General features: G+C 35.3%; 1 protein-coding gene and 1 long non-coding RNA gene across 2 annotated transcripts; one reads left to right on the top strand and one right to left on the bottom strand.

Moving 5' to 3' along the window:
• Positions 1–794: 794 nt before the first annotated feature.
• LOC125675521 (uncharacterized) lies at positions 795–9222 on the bottom strand. The gene is made up of 12 exons (XM_048913251.2): positions 9104–9222; positions 6524–7066; positions 6321–6389; positions 5588–5746; positions 5340–5403; positions 5000–5178; positions 4057–4215; positions 3759–3886; positions 3464–3638; positions 2957–3100; positions 1894–1984; positions 795–1282 (listed from the first exon to the last, which is right to left on the bottom strand). Exons 1-12 carry the CDS (start codon positions 9171–9173, stop codon positions 1183–1185), a joined length of 1881 nt encoding a protein of 626 aa, XP_048769208.2. The 5' UTR covers positions 9174–9222; the 3' UTR covers positions 795–1182.
• Positions 9223–10607: 1385 nt separating this feature from the next.
• On the top strand, positions 10608–19766 carry LOC130053266 (uncharacterized). The gene is made up of 2 exons (XR_008801788.1): positions 10608–10734; positions 15246–19766. It is a non-coding gene; the product is annotated as an uncharacterized LOC130053266 (long non-coding RNA).
• Positions 19767–20562: the final 796 nt, after the last annotated feature.

The raw sequence follows: 20562 nt of genomic DNA on the forward strand, positions 1-20562 counted from the left end.
CTCAAAAGGCCGACATTCTCAGGGGGTGCCATTCTGTGTCATTTGAAGCTAGGTACCTTGTGTTGTTATTAGTATACAGAGGTCATAAGTCATTTACAGAAACAAGTGTCTGTGCCCCCCCCCTCCCTGGTTACAAAGCGAACGCTCTACCACTGTGACCGATCACTCTGACAAGGAAATGTAATATTAAGTTGATAACATCAGACATTGGATTATTATCCAGCGAAACGGTGCACTCTTAGATAAATAGCAAGCATCTCCATAAAAACGCGTGCTGCTGTCGTCCGGATCTTCACGTAGCCCGATCACATTCTCATCTCTTGTACAAGACGCCATTAGGAACACGGTGTCTGAATGTGTACTATTTTGTTTCCAATAGCATCGTTTCCTTACTCAGTACAGATCAAATCATACATTCAGCTAAGGAATAAAACTCACATACGAGTAGTAATTTACTGAAATGATGTAATCATTTCTTGATTGTATTTACGATTGCATTCTTTTGAAAATTATTGACTATTAAAACAGCATCAAATATCATGAGGAGTCCTGTTTATATGTCTAAAAAGAAGCTGTTTGGTTGTTTGTTTTACATCCCATCGAGAAGTTTTCAGTATTATTGAGACGTCACCAGTTGTAATGGAAGTACCGCAAATTTAAAACCATGTTTAGCGCTTAGGATCGTAGCAGTGAGGTTTCTTTAACATGCCAACGCCTATAGAGCGTCACGGAACCCTCCCTTCTGACATCATTTGCTTATTCACTAATTGAAACATACAAATAACAATAAGGACTAAAACTTGCATAATAGTATACTGAAATTATGTGATTATTTATTGCATATACGTACAATTATATTCTTTTAAAAATTCTATAAAAGAAACAAATCTACAACCAACATAAGCATCTATACACAATGGAACATAGATAAAGTCAGTGTTATCTAAAAATCATCAACAAATAATGTACATTTATCTATCTTGATTTACAACTATTTTATTCATAGTTACATGATTTAATAGCGAGTTGTGAAAAAATCTACATGTATGATAAACAAATGCGAGATAAGGAAAATACATTTCAGTTATTGGTTATTTTCAACATCATTATCGCTTTATGTTTCTGATAAACAGGCATCTAATATCAAAAGCGATATCAATACTCGTATGTGTATCATTTGATTCAGTCCCTGCCGTTTTCATTAATCATCGATGTAGTTTCCTCTAAAGGATTTCGCAATGATATATGGGATAGAGTTACTTGTTCCTGATTTCGCCTTTTTCTACAACCAAAAAAATATATATAATAACGAATAGATGAAAAATTAAACAAACTTTGATTCTGATTACAGGCTGATTCCCTATAGAAATTGTCAACATAGGACAAATGATAGTCGTCGTCATTGTGATCAGGAATTTGGATGTACAACAAAACTGAAAGCACATGAAAATGACGTAAAGTCTTTAATCAAGTTTATTCATTTAATTTTGGTTATTGATGGATTGATTGTATGTTGTTTAACGTCCCTCTCGAGAATCTTTCTCTCACATGGAGACGTCACCATTACCGGTGAAGGACTGCAAAATTTAGGTCTATGGTCGGCGCTTACGGCCTTTGAGCAGGGAGGGATCTTTCTTGTGACACACCTGCTGCGACACGGGACCTCGGTTTTTGCGATCTTATCCGAAGGACCGCCCCATTTAGTCGCCTCTTAAGACAAGCAAGGGGTACTGAGGACCTTTTCTAATCCGGATCCCCACGAGACCAATTTCGACCCCCCCCCCCCCCCCAAAAAAAACACATGGAAAATCAAACATGTTGTCTTTAGGTTGTGAGATTGGGGTTTGGGCTGGTATTCTATAGACTTACAATTAATACATTTTTGTTCATTACCTTGTGCAGTAGCAGACGACTATGCCAGAAGCCACCAGGAACAGAACAGCAACAATAACCGCCATCACCAATTCAATTTTTAAGGATTGCACTGAAAAAACAAGATCGATACAAATGACGGAAGTACAAGAAGTCTAGTACAATTGTATCTATATAATGCTTTGACTTCGCCACGGTGGAGAGAAAGGTTGAGTTAATTTGTGCACAACGCAACTTGTAAATTTCTGCAAGTAATAAATGAATTGTTTGGACTTTATGCCTTGGGAGAAGTTTCGATGCGAACCTGTTTTTGGACGTTTTATAAGAGATTAGACTAGCTGCTGAATGGAAAAGTTACTGTCAGCAATAATGTCGACATCAACTAGTCGCGAATCACAGTAGATATCTGTCGTCGGATGAAATGAACTCTAAGTATCAGTCATAGAAGGTGAAGATGAAGAACAATGACCAATTTCATAAATCCTTTAAGGAATACAAAATTAAGAGTTGGGTAAACACGGAACCCTGTATATTCCAAAGGTGGGATCAAAAGGAGTAATCATCCCCTGTCGACCAGTAACACCCGCCGTGAATCTTATATCTTGATCAGGTAAACGGAGTAATCCATAGTCAAAATCAGTGTGCCAAGAACGGTCTAACAATTGGTATGAAACACGTCAGACAGCAATTGACCTAATGATAGGTTGTAATGGCAAACTAGATCGTTATAACAACCATAGAATTTGCGAAATGCTGGTTTTAAACGAGACTGTTGGAACCCCTGTAACATCAACTTGTTTGTCAGTAGCCTGCCTCGATTTAAAACTGATCATACGCAGAACAAGCTCTTGTGTATCGAATCAGTTGAGGTATATAAACATCAAATGCAGGGGATAATGGAATACATGTATTGCTACATAAATATAGGAAGTTTACGGTCTAATAGATTGATGCATGAAACCTACCTAGATAGTAGTGATCTCTTTCAGTCGTTGATACATGAAACTAACCCTCCGTCATTGGGTTTCAGCTGTCAATATTTTATGTGATTTTTTTTTCGTTGTAGATAACTTTTGATACATACCCGCGCCTTCCACAGATGAAGAAAGAACCTTTACAGTCACATTTGTTCTAAGAATTGAAGACCCGTTGCAGGAAATGCTTAGGGTGTATTCTTTATCGATATGATCATGAGATGAGATGTTCTGCTTTAGGTAAAGACCAGCTGCTGTAAATGAGAAACCAAATATTATTCATGGAACTCCTTTGCATATATACTTCGGTTACAACGGTTGAACCCAACCATTAGACTGGAACAACAACAAAACAACTTTGGAACTATTCAAATGGCCAAGACCGCTCTTTTGAGGCATTTGAAACACCCTTTAGGGTCATAATTCCTCCTTGAAAGTTTTCTGAATCCAACCCAAAACTTTCGGAAATTATATTATTTCGCTTTCAGTATTATTATAAATAAATGTTATTTAGTCCCAGTAAACAAATGATGTATGTGTATATCTACATAATTTCCTACAGTGGCCGAATTTAGATACATAGGGACACATGAAGAATCGAAGAAAATTTAACTTACACTCGTTTTGATAATTCTGGAGTTGGAACATGTTGGTGTCTGGAGTACTTGATTTGATGGTACAGTTGATTGATGTTGCGTAGATGTCCGTGACGTTAAAAATCAGAAAAGGTGTGTCCGCTCTAGTCTCTGGGCTTATCTCTATTATTGTGGGAAGATCTTGGAAAGATGGAGGCTTTGCAAAGTAAGAAAATAACTACATGTAGTTATTTGTAATGAAAGATTCATGGGTATTTGAAGAACACTTCATTTGCACGTATTCAAGAAATTTGAAGCAAATTGAAAATAAATTCACCAATCCATATGAGGTTATGTTGATAACAGCTGTAGCTTTATTGAAACATGAATCTATTCCATCAATTTGAAAGGTGTAGTTGGTTTCAGTTTTCATGACGGGTAACTTCGCACCTAGGGTGATCAGTCCTTTGATATAAAAGCAAGTACTTGTATGAATTAATGGCATGTTAGCACACTCTTGCATTTAACGTTGGAAAACATATCTCCCAAATCAGAAAAATTGACAAAAATGACCATGAAAATGTTCATAAGAAATATCATAAGAAATATATTAGTAATGTTTAGAATATGTTTACCTGATGAAATGTTGTAGTTAAAATACGAGTTTTCTGATACAGTATAGGTGATGACGTCACCAATGTCATCAGTAAAGGAAAACTCCATCACGCTAGACCCGACATTGAGAGTCTCTAGTATGTAGACTGGCGATGATTGGATAAAAGTAGGAACCGTACCTGCAGACCATATAAAAATAAAATATATTCAATTCAAAACTAATGAAAATAAATTTATAACATATTAGTACAATAATAGTATATTTACATTTCCAATACTTTCACCTTCGATATAATGTAACCATTTCTTAATGAATGTGAACAATGTGTTTATGGATCTTGATGAATGTAGCATGACTATTCTGAACAGCTAAAATATTCCGACAGAAATAAAAATGAAATGTAAATATACATACAAAAATAAATTTCATTTCTTAAAATAATCATAATAGAGGTATGAACAGGAATGCTTCATGTCTACATACTTTTCACGAAGCGCAAGTTAACGTGCATCATGAAGCATGCTGGCGTAAAGCGTTGCAGTTTAAAAGTGAAATTTATTTTCTTGAATAAACAAAAGGATTAGCTAAACATAAGCTAAAGAAATTCTATATCACCTATTAATGTACACAATTCCCTTATCTTTGTTTTATCAGTCAGGTAAATATTGTCATTTAAAAAAATCAAATTAATGATCAAAAGTCCATACGAATTCATGTTGTATTGTCCATGTATAAATTCTATGAAATGGTTTGCAGTGTAACAAATATGAAGCATTACCATAACTAAATCCAATGTGAAATGTTGTTGTGCGTCACACCAAAATCTTCAAACAAGCTTCTTCTCCAAAACCAGTTTCGAAATTTGCAATTTTCCCAAAACGTGTACACTCATTTTTTGTGCAAGTGCTGTTAGTTTCCCATTCCATTCACCAGTCCGCCAAACGTATATCATATATTTTTACTGTTTGTCACGGTGATCTTTATGGCAAATGCTGTTTGAGGCAGAGGTGAATTACGACTCCACACATAACTGGACCCAATAGGGATGGAGCCCATGTTAATGGCTCGTCTAATGTTGTTGTTGCATAAGTCTCCTGAACAATTCACCGATACCCCTATAGGATTGCGTTCTTGGGCATACCTTTTAAATACAAGTATGTGTATATTTTCGAATGTTTAATATTTACAGTAAGAATAAAACAGTTCAATTTGGAGGATATTGTTAGAACAAAATAAAATATATGTTTGTCAAAGGCAATTTTATAACGAAACGAGAATAAAATCAAAGATATTTTTACATACCAACCAAATACATCCTCAGCATTTACAAAGAGTTTTGGTGATAAGTTGTAAACTTGGTATCCGGCTGTTTAGAAGAGACAAAGTTTGCTTCGTGAAATATTTTTAAAATTGAAAACAAAAGCCAAAACATTGAAATAACAATGAGACCCCCCCCCCCCCCCCCCCCCCACACACACACACACATGTTTAGACATTAATATAAGCCTTTCTTTTGAATAGGCTTACAAAGTGACCTTAACTCAACCTACGCGATGCTGATATTTCGGTTTCTGACAATAAAATGTACTTTCTCCATATCTGAAACTTAAACATGCCGGCTGTTGCTGCTTTAAATTCCAACTTAGCCACGGCTCCACAACAGTGAATATTGTACGCCAAGTCAGACGTGTGTAGGTAGTACCCAACATCTAAAATAAATACGCAGGTAAATTAGAATAGGCAAAGGTGTAAATTAATTCCTCCTTACTGCACATCATACGTGTAAAGTTTACATATTTACATGCTAATTGTCTGCATTTTGATAATTCCAATGTTATTTATAACAATTGTTTTGAATGAACAAAAGTAAAGCTGAACGAGAGTGTACACATTAATAATTAAATCCGAAAACGCGATGTATTCATGCGCGTTTGAAAACAAATAACATAAATGTAGTGCGGGAAAACTATTTAAAAATTTGAAAATGTTAATCCAGCGAATGAATTGGAATTATAAGAATCAAACATTCTTTTTAAAGAATGTATCGATGTGTAAAGTCCGGACATTTATTCACAAACTTAACATAAAAATGCTTTCATTCGGTTTGTGAGTAAAATATCCGGAGTTTACACATCGGTAAATTCTTCAAAAAGAATGTTTAATCCTATATTGATTTTAATCAAGTATACCTTCGACAACCTTTAAAAATAAACAATAATGAAAGTGCCTAGCTTGAATTAAAACATGGATGTTGAAATCATTTATGAAACACTATATTCTTACTTGAATGTGTGTCTGCCACAATAGACATACTATTCGGAATATCGTAGAAAAACTGAAAATGTCCACAATCTACATTTGAAAAAAAACAAAAAAACACAACCATATTAAAGAAGAAGAACACTTCAAAGATGACCTATCTTTCTACAACACGAATACACAAATCAAACATCGGTTCTAACACCCTCCACAAATGTTTTACTTACACGACGGACAGAAGAATAGAACGGCATTGCTGACGTAACTGTTGATTAAAGACCAATGAACTCCCCCGATGATGTATCTGGGATCTGAAGCATATGTCACGTAATTACTGGCGGATCTGCTGGCAACAACACCCACTTTAACACCAGCTGCTTTAGCGGCAAAAAGTCCGGAAGTAGAGCTGGCATAGGTTGTGTCCGTTAGAACCAATATCCAGCGTTCCGATCCTGGCCTAGAGTTATTGGATAAAATTGAGTACCACGCCATATCCCACCCCGGCGCCATGTCTGACCCTCCACCCTGTGGAACGATAGTCTGCATTTTTGCACTGATATCGGAGGACGTGAAATAGTCCCTAAGCCCCCAACCATACTGGGGTTTGCTATCCACACCGACCCCAGCAAGATTGGTGTCAGATGAACTTAAATGAAGGGCATTTGCAAGCGAGACGATGAATCGTCGTTGGTGATTAAACCCCACACTTCCGGAACTAGATGATTCATCGTATACTACCACAATGTCAAGTTTCTGATGAACGCCGCAATCTGAAAATGGTTGGCATGAAGCGCTAAGTACTACATAGTTTCACATGTGTGACATATTTCATTCATATACTTGTTGTGACTATTATAAGATTTTCAAGACCATATCCATGTACGTAAAAAAAAACTTATAGTTTCAGTGAAAGAATGTTTTCATCTAGTTTCTTCTTCAAAAATTTTATCAAACGAAATATTTCCTGCTGGAGAAGGAGCGATTTATTGTACTGTTCTGTAATGTGTACTAGTAAGATATATATATAATGTATATATATATATATATATAAAGCACAGACAATTTCACTTTATTTGGATACCCACTTCCGCCCCTACACGGGGTTGAACTCACGACCTGCGGAACCAAATCTCCTAGCAGCATGTAACCAGCTCGCTAGACCGCTCGACCATCTAGGCAAGTCACATGCATACATACATATATATATATATATATATATATGGCACTCTTTTCTGTGAATTAATACCACTTCCTATCAGTAGTTGATACCCAAATGTCTTGTACCCTGAATGGAAGGAAATGCGTACGTAGCACGGTTTAATCAAGATGTTGATATGACGTAGCCGGCGTTTTCTTTGAAGAACTGTGAGTGCCTCTAGTTATAAGAGACAGGGTATCGGGACTGTTTGTCATTGTTGCGGGAAGCTGAAGGTTGCATCACAGGGAGCATTCATTAAGTCGATCGTAGTTTTATATGAGTCTTATTTTCTGATATCAAAAATCGATTTTCTCATATCAGAAAATACAAATCATTTTTTTTATATCAAAAAATGATTTTATAATATCAAAGAAATCTAATTCCTGATATCAAAAAATGATTTTCTGATATCAAAAAATCAAATTCTTGTTATTCGAAAAACAAGTTATTTATTGATATCAAGAATTCGAATTTTTGATATAAAAAATCTGATTTTCTGATATCAAAAATTCCAAGTTCTTTTTTTTTTTATATCAAAAATTCTATTTAATGATATCAGAAAATCATTTTTTTTTATGTCAAGAATTCGATTTTTTTATATCAAAAAATCAACATTATTTTTCTGATATCAAGAATTATTTTTTGATATCAAGAATTATTGTTTGATATCAGGAATTGGAATTATTGATATCAATAATTCTTTTTAATTCTTTTTTCATATATCAGAAATACCTCAAAAATATTAAAACGGCACCTCATAGCTGGCGATATTCTGAGACAGGGTATTGGAACTGTTGGTGATATTCTGATGGTGCGCTAAATGCACATGAATGGCCTACAACTACCGGTTCAGTAATTCCAATTTAAATACGACAGTGTGCATGCATTGTACGTTTCATGCAATGTGAATGGTGTAGAAAGCATTGTCTACCGCGATAACATCAAAAGCGTTACACATTAAGACGGTGTGTCCGTCTTATTGAATGATAATTGACACCGTTCCCTTAATAAGACAACCAGGAATGTTCTTCCTCAAAATGCACTTGATAAGACCAAAGACATTCCAGCAGTTACCAACGAAAATGAAACAACAAATTATGTGTTGGTCATCTTTTTGCTTCCCAATGTTCTGTATGGGCTAGTCAGTATTATGTAATGTTGATTAGTATTATGTAATCCTATTGATAGGTAGGGGAAATCAGCAGCACACTCGGTGTGTTCAGATGTGATGACAATGTTTAATATATGCTAAATTCTCCTTATTAGGTTGTGAACTCTTAATATATGAACTAGTCAGTATAACATTGATCAGTATTATGTAACACTAGCTATACACGATGGGGAAATCAGTACTGATGTGTTCAAATCTGGTGCCAATATCTAACATATGCTGCCAATATCTAACATATGCTCCCAATATCTAACATATGCCGGTTACCCCTTCATAGGTTGTGAACTCTTATTTTTTCGTCATTTGTTATACATGTATTTAATAAAAGGCATCCTCTCATTCAGATTGTCTTACTATAAATCATTTAAAGCAAAAACAAGCTTCGACGAGCTGTTTTAGTTACCAGGATAAGAGATAAATCTAGTTTTGAATACTCACGTCCATTTCCCCTCCAAAACAAAAGCATCGATGAAAAAAATAAAACGTTGCAAATTTCAAGCAATTCCATAATACATGCTAAAACTCTGATTCACATGTCGTTTTCCACTTTCACTTTCTTTGTCTATTGTTTTAAAGATTTCAAAGGAAATGTTTGAGCCTATCCGGCTTTCGTAAATAACTGTCATTCCAAACAGAGAATTTTGGGGGGGGGGGGGGGGAATCATACAAATACCATGATCCAAGAATTGCGTTTAGGGTGGGTGGGTGGGGCGCTACTTTATGAGGCAGGGCGTCTGGGGGCCACCTTGAGGCCCCCAGTGGGTCCAGGGCGATGTTCTGGTGGAGGCCCAGGTGGAAAAGCCCCCAGAAACTCCTGGATTTTACAGATTTTTTAGGGCTTGAAATATGTCTCCTATGTAGTCATTTTATTACTATTTTCTGGCATTTTTAATGAGGTGAAATTGATAAAATGACGCAATTCTAAGGGTTTTTTGAAAAAAAATGTAAGTTCTTTCAGTAAAAGTAATTCAATCAATCAAAAGATTTTGATAATTTTGTCATTTATTTCACCGAGAGTGGAAGAATTTATCGTTTCTTTTATCCTTTACATTTTTCTAGACAAGAAACCATGATTTACTTTAACATTTAGGCAGCCCCCCCCCCCCCTTCTCCCAATCCGCCACTGGTGTAATTTAATCATACGATGGCCTGATATAATTATCAAAACAATTCAATTGTTGACAGAAATGTAAAGTTGTTTTTTTTCTAATCAATAGGCAGATCACTCTAATACCATATAAATCATGAAATATGAACTTTTTAAGTGACCAGTGTATACATGCATAGGGTTCTTATAATGCAGATTCGTGTTTGTTCAAATATAATGACCCTCCTAAATCAGAATCAGGCAATCATTTCAAATGCATGGTGTAAATCTTTATTGGTAAATATCTTTGAAAATCTCAGAAAAGTAAATGTATGATAATCAAATTGATATGAAACTTCCTTATATAATTTTGCAGTATTGCTTTCTTATAAATATCATTTGTTTTAATAGGGTTGTATAATCTAGATTGATTTTTTAATGATTAAGGACAGAAAATATATACTTCTGAATACATGTATACACATGTTCAAAAATATTATGAAATATCTTCAATAATTCACGTGCTCGCTTCTTTATCTTTTTTTCCCCCAGGCTTTGATTTCTAAAATCGTAGATGAGTACGCTTATTCCTTTGCCATATGGTATCATTTCATAATATTGATAAACAAAAATAAAAAGTTGTTACCCAATGATTTTCAAAATCCTAAATCATGGAGGAAGGGGGATTTGGAGTTTCACAACTACAATTCAACCTTCCAGTCTTCTCATTCTTCCATTGCTAGTACTATCAAAACTAGTGGGGGATCCCCCCCCCCCTTAAACCCGCCACAGGATCCAGTCACAAATCAGTTATCCAATGTTATTTCGGAAATAAGCATTCCGATCAATATATTCGTGTTCTCCTGCGCGTATACTTCCTGTTTCTATTTTAAGAAAATTTAGGAAGAGAGTGTAAACATTAGACTAGATTGGAAGACAGAGATCTGCGTTTTAACACAAACAAAACTTGAGGGCCTTGCAGGTAATATTTGTGATTGTCATTATTAAAAACCAGAAGTTGTAAGTGACTGTGTTATAATTCTAGCTTACTGTCTGATCCCATTAACACTTGACCTGAATTGACCGAGTACCGCGAGTGCGATTTGAGTTTTGATGTGAACTTGATATTAACCTGGAGGGGCCCAAATACGAGTCACTTCCCTCCTTTGGAAAGTTCAGTGCAGCGTCGGGCACATTTCACTAAACAGCTGCTAAACTGAATCAGGAAAAATGCTTTATATCTTGATAGAATGAATCAGTTGCATAAACTAATTTCACTCAATATTTGGAAGACATCATATGCTTTAATGAATTTAGCTGTCTTTTCAAGTTCAAAGTATATAGAAAGCAATATATATTAGATTACAACAATATCTGATCCTTAAAGTGGATGCAAGGTCAAATGCAAAAATTATATAGAGCACTAAAATGACCAATGACAGTATGAGAGGGAACCTATACTGCGTTGCTACTTGAGCTAGCTTTTCTAGTGATGTGGTAGAGTCTCTCTCGTGATCACTCTGATGTTTTGTGGGCCTGCTTTAGGTAGAGTCTCGTCGGAGCTCTGGGTACGAACATGGTTTTGTCCGGCCCAGGGACAGCGCTGGTTGTCGTCGGGAATGGTGGGTGTCGTTGCTGAGCAGGTGCTAAACACTCAGAGAGGACTCGTGCTAAGCTTCGGGACGAAGCTATCCTGAGCGAGCCAGGGGAAGTGTAGCGGACAGCAAAAGAGGAAACTTATACTGCCTCGCTAATGATCTAGCTTTTCTAATGATGTGGTAGAGTCTCTATCTTGATAATGCAAGTTAAGCAACGGCGAGCATGATCAGACCATAAACTGAGAATATTCTTAATTCTAAATTTCAAATCCAGCTAACTTTTGAAATAATTTTCATAAACAAATAAGAAAATCTTGAAAAAAGTGTGCATTGCATTCAGCAAAATACGGTAACTGATTTTGGAAATAGTCATTACAAAAAAAGTTTAGGGTACTAAGGGGGTAAAAACTTTAGGGACGGTCGGGTAACCGGAACCACACATGTATTATTTTATTCGGCCTAATGTTTGCATTTGAATTTTTGTTAAACCTGCATTTTTTTAATCATCTGTGCTAGATAAATCTTAAGAGCAATTCTTAAAAGAAGTAACTCATCAAAATTTTGACTTTAATAAGTCTATATTCTCAGTTTATGGTCTAGGGACCAGCTCTTGGTTGGGTGACTACTACACGTTACAACACCAACAATAAGATTCCTATACTTCATCATGTCCACAGCACTATATAGTTATTGTGTTCATTTCTAACTTGAGGCCTGTTCACTTGTTTTACATGTGCAATCGGAAGGGAGAAATGTAATGGACCAGACCTGGAATCTTATCGTTTACGAGTTGATTTTTTCCACTGCATGCTTATCATTATTAATTGACCCGTGTTCTTTTGAAAATAATTATCAATTTGGGATCAGCTCAGTGGATGAATAGGACAGGTAGTAAGCTAGGAACAATAAATACAGTTGTCATGAACTTCGGTATTTCAAACCCCTGACTTCTTGAATGTCAAGGATATGTCGAAGTGGTTCGAAAGTCCCAACCAACAGTTTTACTCAATATATAGATTCCTCGAATATTTCAAAGTTTTTAGGTCACCTGAATTCATTCAGGTGACCTATTGCTATCTGTTTTTGTCCGTCGTCGTGCGTTAACATTTGAACATTTTCAGCTTCTTCTCTGAAACCCCTGAACCAATTTCAACCAATTTTGGCATATAGCATCTGTGGGTGGAGGGGGACAAAAATTGTGAAATTCGTGGTCCCTGCCCCCCTGGGGCCTGAGGGGTGGGACAAAAACCATCAAAATGAGTGTAATTTTAAAAAATCTTCTTCTTTACTCCTGGACATCAAGAAGCCAAACTGTGGGCATAATTATAATGAGCGTTGAGGCCTCTACCAAAATTGTGAAATTCATGGCCCCTGGGGCAGGGGTTCTGGTGCTAGGGTGGGGCTCTATAAGTCATAAAGTGAAAATGCATTATTTCTTTGAAAATCTTCTTCTCTGTCCTTGGGTATTAAGTAGACAAACCAATAGCATGGTTATGATGAGCAAGGATGCCTCTTTCAAAATTATGAAATTCATGGCCCCTGGGTCAGGGGTTCTGGTATTAGGGTGGGGCCCTATTGATCATATAGTGAAAATGCATTTTATTTCTTTGAAAATCGTCTCATCTGCTGCTGGGTATTAAGTAAACAAACTATCTATCTATCTCTATCTATCTATCCTCTTCGTGCCTGGTGGCACATAAGGCTGATACCAGATCCCTCCATTTGTTTCTATCCATAGCCATCTTTTCTACTTCCTTCCAGGTTTTTCCCATCTTCTTTATATCACTTTCTATAGTCCTTCTCCATGTCTCTCTAGGTCTTCCTCTGCTTCTCTTTCCTTCTGCTGGAGTCCATTTAAGTGCTGTTTTTGTGATGGATTCGTTTCCTTTTCTGATGACATGGCCAATCCATCTAAACTGTCTTTGTTTAATCATTGTGATTAGATCTTTCTGCCCTGTTCTTTTATATAGATCTTTGTTTGATATTTTCCTGGGCCAGTGGATCTTGCATATTTTCCTTAGACATTTTGTGTGGAATCCGGACAGCCTTTTATTATCTTTTTGCGTTAGTCTCCAACATTCTGCACCATACAGCAAGACTGATAGGACATTGCTCTGGTATAGTCTGATCTTTGTCTTTTCGCTGATGTTACTAGTCCTCCATATTTTATTAAGTTGGTGAAAGGAAGCTTTTGCCTTCTGTAATCTGCTGGTGATGTCTTTTTCTGTTGCGTTGTTTTTGCTAATTGTGCTTCCAAGGTATGTAAACTCATTTACTTCTTCCAAGTTCTCATTTTCTAATTTTATTTGTGGTGGTGCAGGAACAAACTGCATGGTCTTTGTTTTCTTCTTGTTTATTTTAAGGCCGATCTTGTTAGCATTTATATTCAATTCGTTTGTTTTCTTTTGAAGATGGTTAGCAGTAGATGATATTAATGCGATGTCGTCAGCAAAATCTATGTCTTCTAGCATAGATGTCAGTGTCCATCTAATTCCTCTGCGTTTGTTCCCAACAGTTCTTCTCATAACCCAATCGATTGCAATTAAGAAAAGCATAGGTGACATAATGCATCCCTGGCGTACTCCACTTGTTATGTTAAACCAGTTTGTCAGTGTGTTGTTATGTATGACACTGCATGAAAAGTTGTTGTAAAAACTTTTGATGATGTTAATGAATTTTTCTGGGCATCCATACGTTTTGAGTATACAAACTAATAGTATGATAATGATGATCAAGGATGCTTCTTTCAAAACTGAAATTTATGACCCCTGGGTCAGGGGTTCTGGTGCAAAGGCAGGGCTGACCACATAGCTATTCAATGTTTCTTCCATCCAAAAGTAAAATTCTTATATTTAAACACAAACCTAATTCAAACATTGGAAGGTTGTTACATGATACTCAGGTGACCTATAAGGCCCCTGGGCCTCTTGTTTCTTGTTCCCTTCAAGTTCAAGATTTGAGGTTTGACTGTATTTATCATTCAATTTGCTGTGCACATACACATTTGTAGATTTTGTGTTGGCTGTTTTGTACATATTGCATTTATTTTACTTACGTAAAACTTTTCTGTATGTCCCAGCTGTTTTTCCTGAAAATTTGACAATCTAATTGTACGTGTCGGTCATTTCAGTCAGTGCTTTATGAAATATATATGCATTATAATATCTCCTGCATTTTAAGTAAGATTTGATAGAGTCACAACTTTGCATGACATTTTTTTTAGTAATGCTTGTTTGCTTTATGGACTTGACCCCAAATCATGGGCAGATCAACAGTAAATACATAAAAAGTTTAATTGATCATTAAATTTTTAGCTCAATCCAAACTGACTTAAAGACCTCAATCGCCCTTCCCCTGATGTGAAGCATTGCAAGTTAATTATTCTATCATTCTTAAATAAATAACTTGTAATATTTAATGTATTAACTTTATTGAATACCATATGTCTGTTCACAGAAAACCAAAAACTTACCTCATTGTTGTCTGGGCACTTCATAATTATAAAAATTCAAATTCAAAATAATTCAAATTCATAAAATATCTTACGACTAAGTTGAATAAATACCAATCATAAGGTCATATGTATTCCAAGTTTTATAAACCATGGATGTACATAGCATAATAATTAAGAAAATCTACAAGAAATTAAAAATAAGAAAATTAACGTGTTCGTTAGTCGTAAGATATTTTGTGAAAAGGGCCGTTGATCTGCACTAAACTGGTTGTGTGTTACAGGTGTCTATAGCTATAATAGGATGATCGTGTTTTGATAATGAAAAATCGATGAATGAAAAGAGAAGGGAACAAACCTTGTCAATGACAAATAACAATTTTTTTTTTAAATTGCTGTGTTGTTTTTGAAAGGCATTATTATTCACGACTGTACTTTTGACAGATTTATAGATCCTGCTAACACTCCTCCGGGTTGAAGCCGATGAATGTGTGATGGCCAATACTGACAAGGCTATTGAAAGGGAACCACTGCAGTTGAACCAAGAATCGCCAGCCCAAACCAAACCAAACCAGGAGGACCATGAACAGTTGGAGCTCTCCCTCCTGATAGAGAATAAAGCCGCCCAGAACGATAACACCAATGTTCTGCAAAGCTTTGCAATCGACGATGCATACCGCAACACTGCAGAAAATCCCTACAGAGAAACCACGATGACGGTCCCTCATCTTGTAAAGAAAGTCCCGGAAGAGGACCTGACCCCACGACCTTGGAAGACCTTCAACCAGATTTTATGTTTCTCGTACCTCAGTGTGGTCTTCTGTATAGGCCTAGGTGTTTATGCGAACAGAGAAGCTTGGAAAGCCAAGCTGTTAAATGGGAAAGGCTTGTATGGTTTGGCTCAACAACGGGCCAGACGAGCAGTGATAGTTAGTTACACTGCTATTGTCGTGGGAATTCTATTGATTGTGTTTATCAGTCTCGCGGCGACGGAGACTATTTAAGAAGAATCGACAATGTGGATAGATACGCAGGTTGCATTGGCTATTAGATTTACTGTTGTTAATGAATGCTCCTATTAAAGGATTTCCATTGTCATTCACTCTTAAGGTGTCTGGTATATAATGCATGTACTACTACTAGAGATGTTTTTCCATTTTTATTTTTACATTTCTTGTTAATCTTTATAACGAGACTCATTTCAGTCATGTTGATACAAATTCCATTGCTGGTTTATTTCAATTTGATGAAAGTCATTTTGTGCGACTTATCTACCTGTAATAAAAATTTGAGAAATAATATTTTTCATCACATTTTGCCCAGTGACCCATAGTTTACTTTATAGAATATGAATTAAGCAATTGTTGTTGCACATTAATTTTCACCAAATGCTTTCCGACGAAATTGTCCTTTCAATTTATTAACCAAAATCATGTATTTCCCTTGGGGTTTTAAGTTAAATTGAATAGGCAGTAATTTTAAATTATAGTGTTAAATCTAGGATCTAGAGAGGGCACACATATCATATGTTCAAAAAGGGCACTGTTCGTTGTGGTAAGACAATTTCGGGGCACTTTCACTGTATCATACTATGATAGTAATAGAATAATCATTTCGCCTCTTTAAAAGTTAATACCTGCTGCCTTGATTTTAAACTTTTCAATCAACCTTGTGAAATAAAGAAAAATTGTATATATTAACAAATATTTTTAAAAAATTTATAGAGAAAAAAGGGCATGGTGCAATTAAAAAGGGCATGGTGCAGTGCCATGCTAGTTTACTTGCTTTAGATTCAGCACTAAATTAGTAAATTATATCTCAGATTCAGCCTGTGTATAGGGGATCATTTTCTATGTTGATGCCCAGTAATCTAATGTAAAACTAGTTTTTGATAATCCTCTGTTTAGTTTTTCCATGTGGATCAGATGTGGATGTAAATACCTTAACAAATTGAAGAAATAATTTGGTATGCCTTGTATATATGTTTAATTTATGGTATAATCTCTCCAGTGCATTTCTTACTTTTTTAGATAGTTGATAATTTTGTAGAATGTATTTTCAGATCTTGCAGGTTTTATTTAAAAGTACATGTATGTGCATACAAGACAATTATAAAAAGTGTATGTGTAAATTAATTTTTTAATTGTTTAATACAAAAAGGATGAATGTACATTTCATCCTACACATTGAACTGCATCTCTGTAATTAAGCTGCTTCATTAAGACACTCAGGTTCGGTATTAAACAGAGGACACAAATTAATTATTACATGTACAGTACACTTTTGGCTGTATAAAGTTCAGCATCACACCCTGCATGGAAACATGTAAGTGTACATTTTCATGGAAGTATTCTACGTACTCATGTCCGAGTCTCATTATCCCTTTTTTTTATTTGGTGCCATAGAAAGTTATATACAGTGATGAAATTCAATGCCCACGACTTGCCACGAGTTTTCCTTTACAATGTTTTTTTTCCCCCCGACACAATTACTTTGATATGGACAAATACTTTACAGTTTGGGTACAATCACTTGTAGTTATTGCGCCTCACAGAGGTGTATAATGTATTTTTACTGATAGTCTAAAGTCAGATGTTGTACAATAAGTTGTTATTGTTTATCATGAAATGTATTAATTAACATCCCACTTCCTTCCCCGAGTAAAATACAGAGTTACCTACCCTGTATGATGTATATTTTTGTTACGTAAGCATTCTGAAATAAAATAACTTTTTGAATTAAAAAAACCCCACTGACTCTACAAGATTCCGACAAGGACTGATCCTACAAATATACATGTACACTGTTTACTTCAGGGTCTAGTGATACTAAGTTAATTTTATCAGTGTTGATGAATTCTAAACTGTTTTTATATTCTTAACTGTAGAAAAAAATATCAAGTGATGTATCAAAAGATTTTATGCTCCAGGTTTTAAATTACCATAGAAAAAAAACCCCAGTCATAATATTTTGTATCAAACATGCACCATTCACATTTTACCATTATTTATACTTCTAAAAAATGTTGATGAAAACATGTTTTGTAAATCAAATGTTGTATTTCATGTACTTAAAATACCTTGGGTTGTATATTCACTTTATCATCATCATACATTGTTAGTTAACTCATTCCCATAAAACATGAGGAGTACCAAAAACACACATTGTTTTATGAGCTGGGATGTCTAGGTAGTTTAGAGGTTAAACCTATTTCCCTTTCACTGTTGCAGCCCGAGTTAGATCCCCATCATCATCAGTGTTTGTATGTGAGCTCAGTTTTTGTGGTCACCCATGTGGGTTTCCTCCGGGCACTTCCATCTTCCTCCTACACCAAGGACCTCTTCTTCTCACTAATATCCGAGCCGACGAGGGGCATTAGAACTTAATCATTGTTAATAAAAGTCGGAAATTATAATAAGCTCATAAAATACTAATATGTATATAAGAGCACCCATTACATTGAAAAATAGATTTAAAAATCTTGTGCAAATCTTGAGGCACATATTCCTCTGCTTGTTCACAAATGCCTACACAAAATTATTTTACTCTCTAGTCATCTTTTAGAAAGTTTGGTCATGACTGTGACCAAATCATACGCTGAATTTTCACAGTCCTAATTATATAATCAAATAATCTATTTTAGTCTTTCACATTTGGCAAAGGTGCTTTTGTTTGAAATACATTTTGCTTTTAGCCTATAGGCTTGCATAATTTCTTATTGTGTTCCAAGAATTTTTTATCACTTGTAATTAAATTGTGTGGTTATAAAACTGATATATTTTATTTGTATATGAGATTTCCTTTATTTTATTTTTATGCACTTTAAGTCCATTAATCTATCTGACGTGTATAGATTTATGTATGTTTCGGACATTCAAATCCATTATGATTGGTTTTTTTATTATTTAAATATTTTAGATTTCACGTACTCTTGAAGAAGAGGTATATTATATACAGGGAAATTTGAAATATTTGCCCCCCATTTTATTTTTGCCCTAATTGTCAGTGGGCTAATTTAAGACAGAACAAAACCATTTTCTCTTACATACATGTATATAGCAACTACTATGTCGGGATGACTTTTAAAATGGGTGAAACCGTCTGCGAGTGTAGAGAGAAAAAAATAACATGGGTGAAAAATTACCTTGTATAAAATAATATATTCGTTTTTCTCCAACCAGGCATTGAAGTCTCTAAAACTGCCATTTGTTTATTAATTGGAAAAGCTAGGTGCTCTCTGTATACATGTCAAATTTAGCCATCTCTTTTCTGGTAGCACCTTTGAGAAGCTGTACATGGTAGCTGTTTATTGTTATTGTGCTGTAGTTCTGAGATAATCTTGTTTATAGCATCTCAGAGATCATTCATTATTTAATGAACAGGATCAGGAGACAATCATTGAATATTCGTCCCATTTTCAAACTGCATGTGCTGGAGACTAACTGCCATGGTTAACATTTCCCCTTGGCAGCCTTTACTGTTAGGGAGGTTAAGGAGGTACTCTAGATCGTTATAATGGCTGACTTCCTTTTAAAACATGGTGGAATATATAAATATCAGCAATATTTGTCTAGTCATTTAAAAAATTCTCACCTAGCTGAGTAGCTCAGAAGTGCAGAACTGTAGATCACGTGTTCGAGTCCAGCAGGGGTTTTAATTTTTTCTCAGATTGCTTTCAACTAAAACTGTATTTTTTGACCAAATAATGTAAATTTGAAAGTTTTCAGTCTCAAAATATTGTACATATCCTCCACTTTTCATCCATGGATATCAAATCTCTCTGGTGTAGCATACCTCCTTAAATAAATTAATGCTTGTATGTTTCTAAAGTGCAATTTTACATTTTCATGTTCAGATATTTCCATTTATGAATATGTGTGTATTGATGTTAATGCTGTTATAATAATGTTGTATACCATATTGCCTAATAGTAATAATATTACTACATTAAAAATATTTTATCAATCTGACTTGTCATTTACTCTTCATGTAATCTATGATCAGAAAATTGACTACTTGCCATGAAACTGCCACAGGTTAACAGAATGTACTTTCCTAATTAGTAAGTTTATTTAATTACTGTTAACATTGTCTTAGGAAGAGCAAAGCAGAGCACCCACCCACCCTATTCATGAATGCAACATTGACCCAAATTGTATCGGGGGTGGGTGGGGTGGAGGTAGTTATTTACACCAAAGCATACTATTATACTTCACTCTGTTAAGTGGGTATAATTAAGCTGCAAAATCTTCAGTAGTAATCCAATGAACAAAATTGCTCTGGGACAAATATTGGAAGGTACATGTGCATTGTGTACATGCTCCAAAAGATCCAAATATTAACAGATCAATGCATTACTTCTCTACCTCTCAAAATGAGAGTGAATCAGAAGACCATATCACTCACTTTTTACAAAAGAACTTACGACAAAGTCGCAAGTCTTTTAAATTGTATTACAGTTATTAGTTTGAATGAAAGAATTAAAACGTTTCTGAAACTACATTTTCAACATTATTTTTTCACTGTTTTACATTGGAGTGAATAATCTTACAATAAGCGGGAGAATTCCAATATGTAAAGTTGGTCTTCAGTTCTTTTGTAAAATGCACCCCTGAATCTATTGTCATGGAGAATCTTGTGGCGGATTTAGAGTGGTAAATTTAGTAAATGTACCTGACCCTGTGTGCGAGTGTATGTGCACTGCTTCTCTAGCCGCGTAACAACCGTCCTTCTCTGATATCACTGACTTATAACTACATTA

The sequence above is a fragment of the Ostrea edulis genome, chromosome 3 (assembly GCF_947568905.1).
Source record: "Ostrea edulis chromosome 3, xbOstEdul1.1, whole genome shotgun sequence".
Taxonomy (NCBI): domain Eukaryota; kingdom Metazoa; phylum Mollusca; class Bivalvia; order Ostreida; family Ostreidae; genus Ostrea; species Ostrea edulis.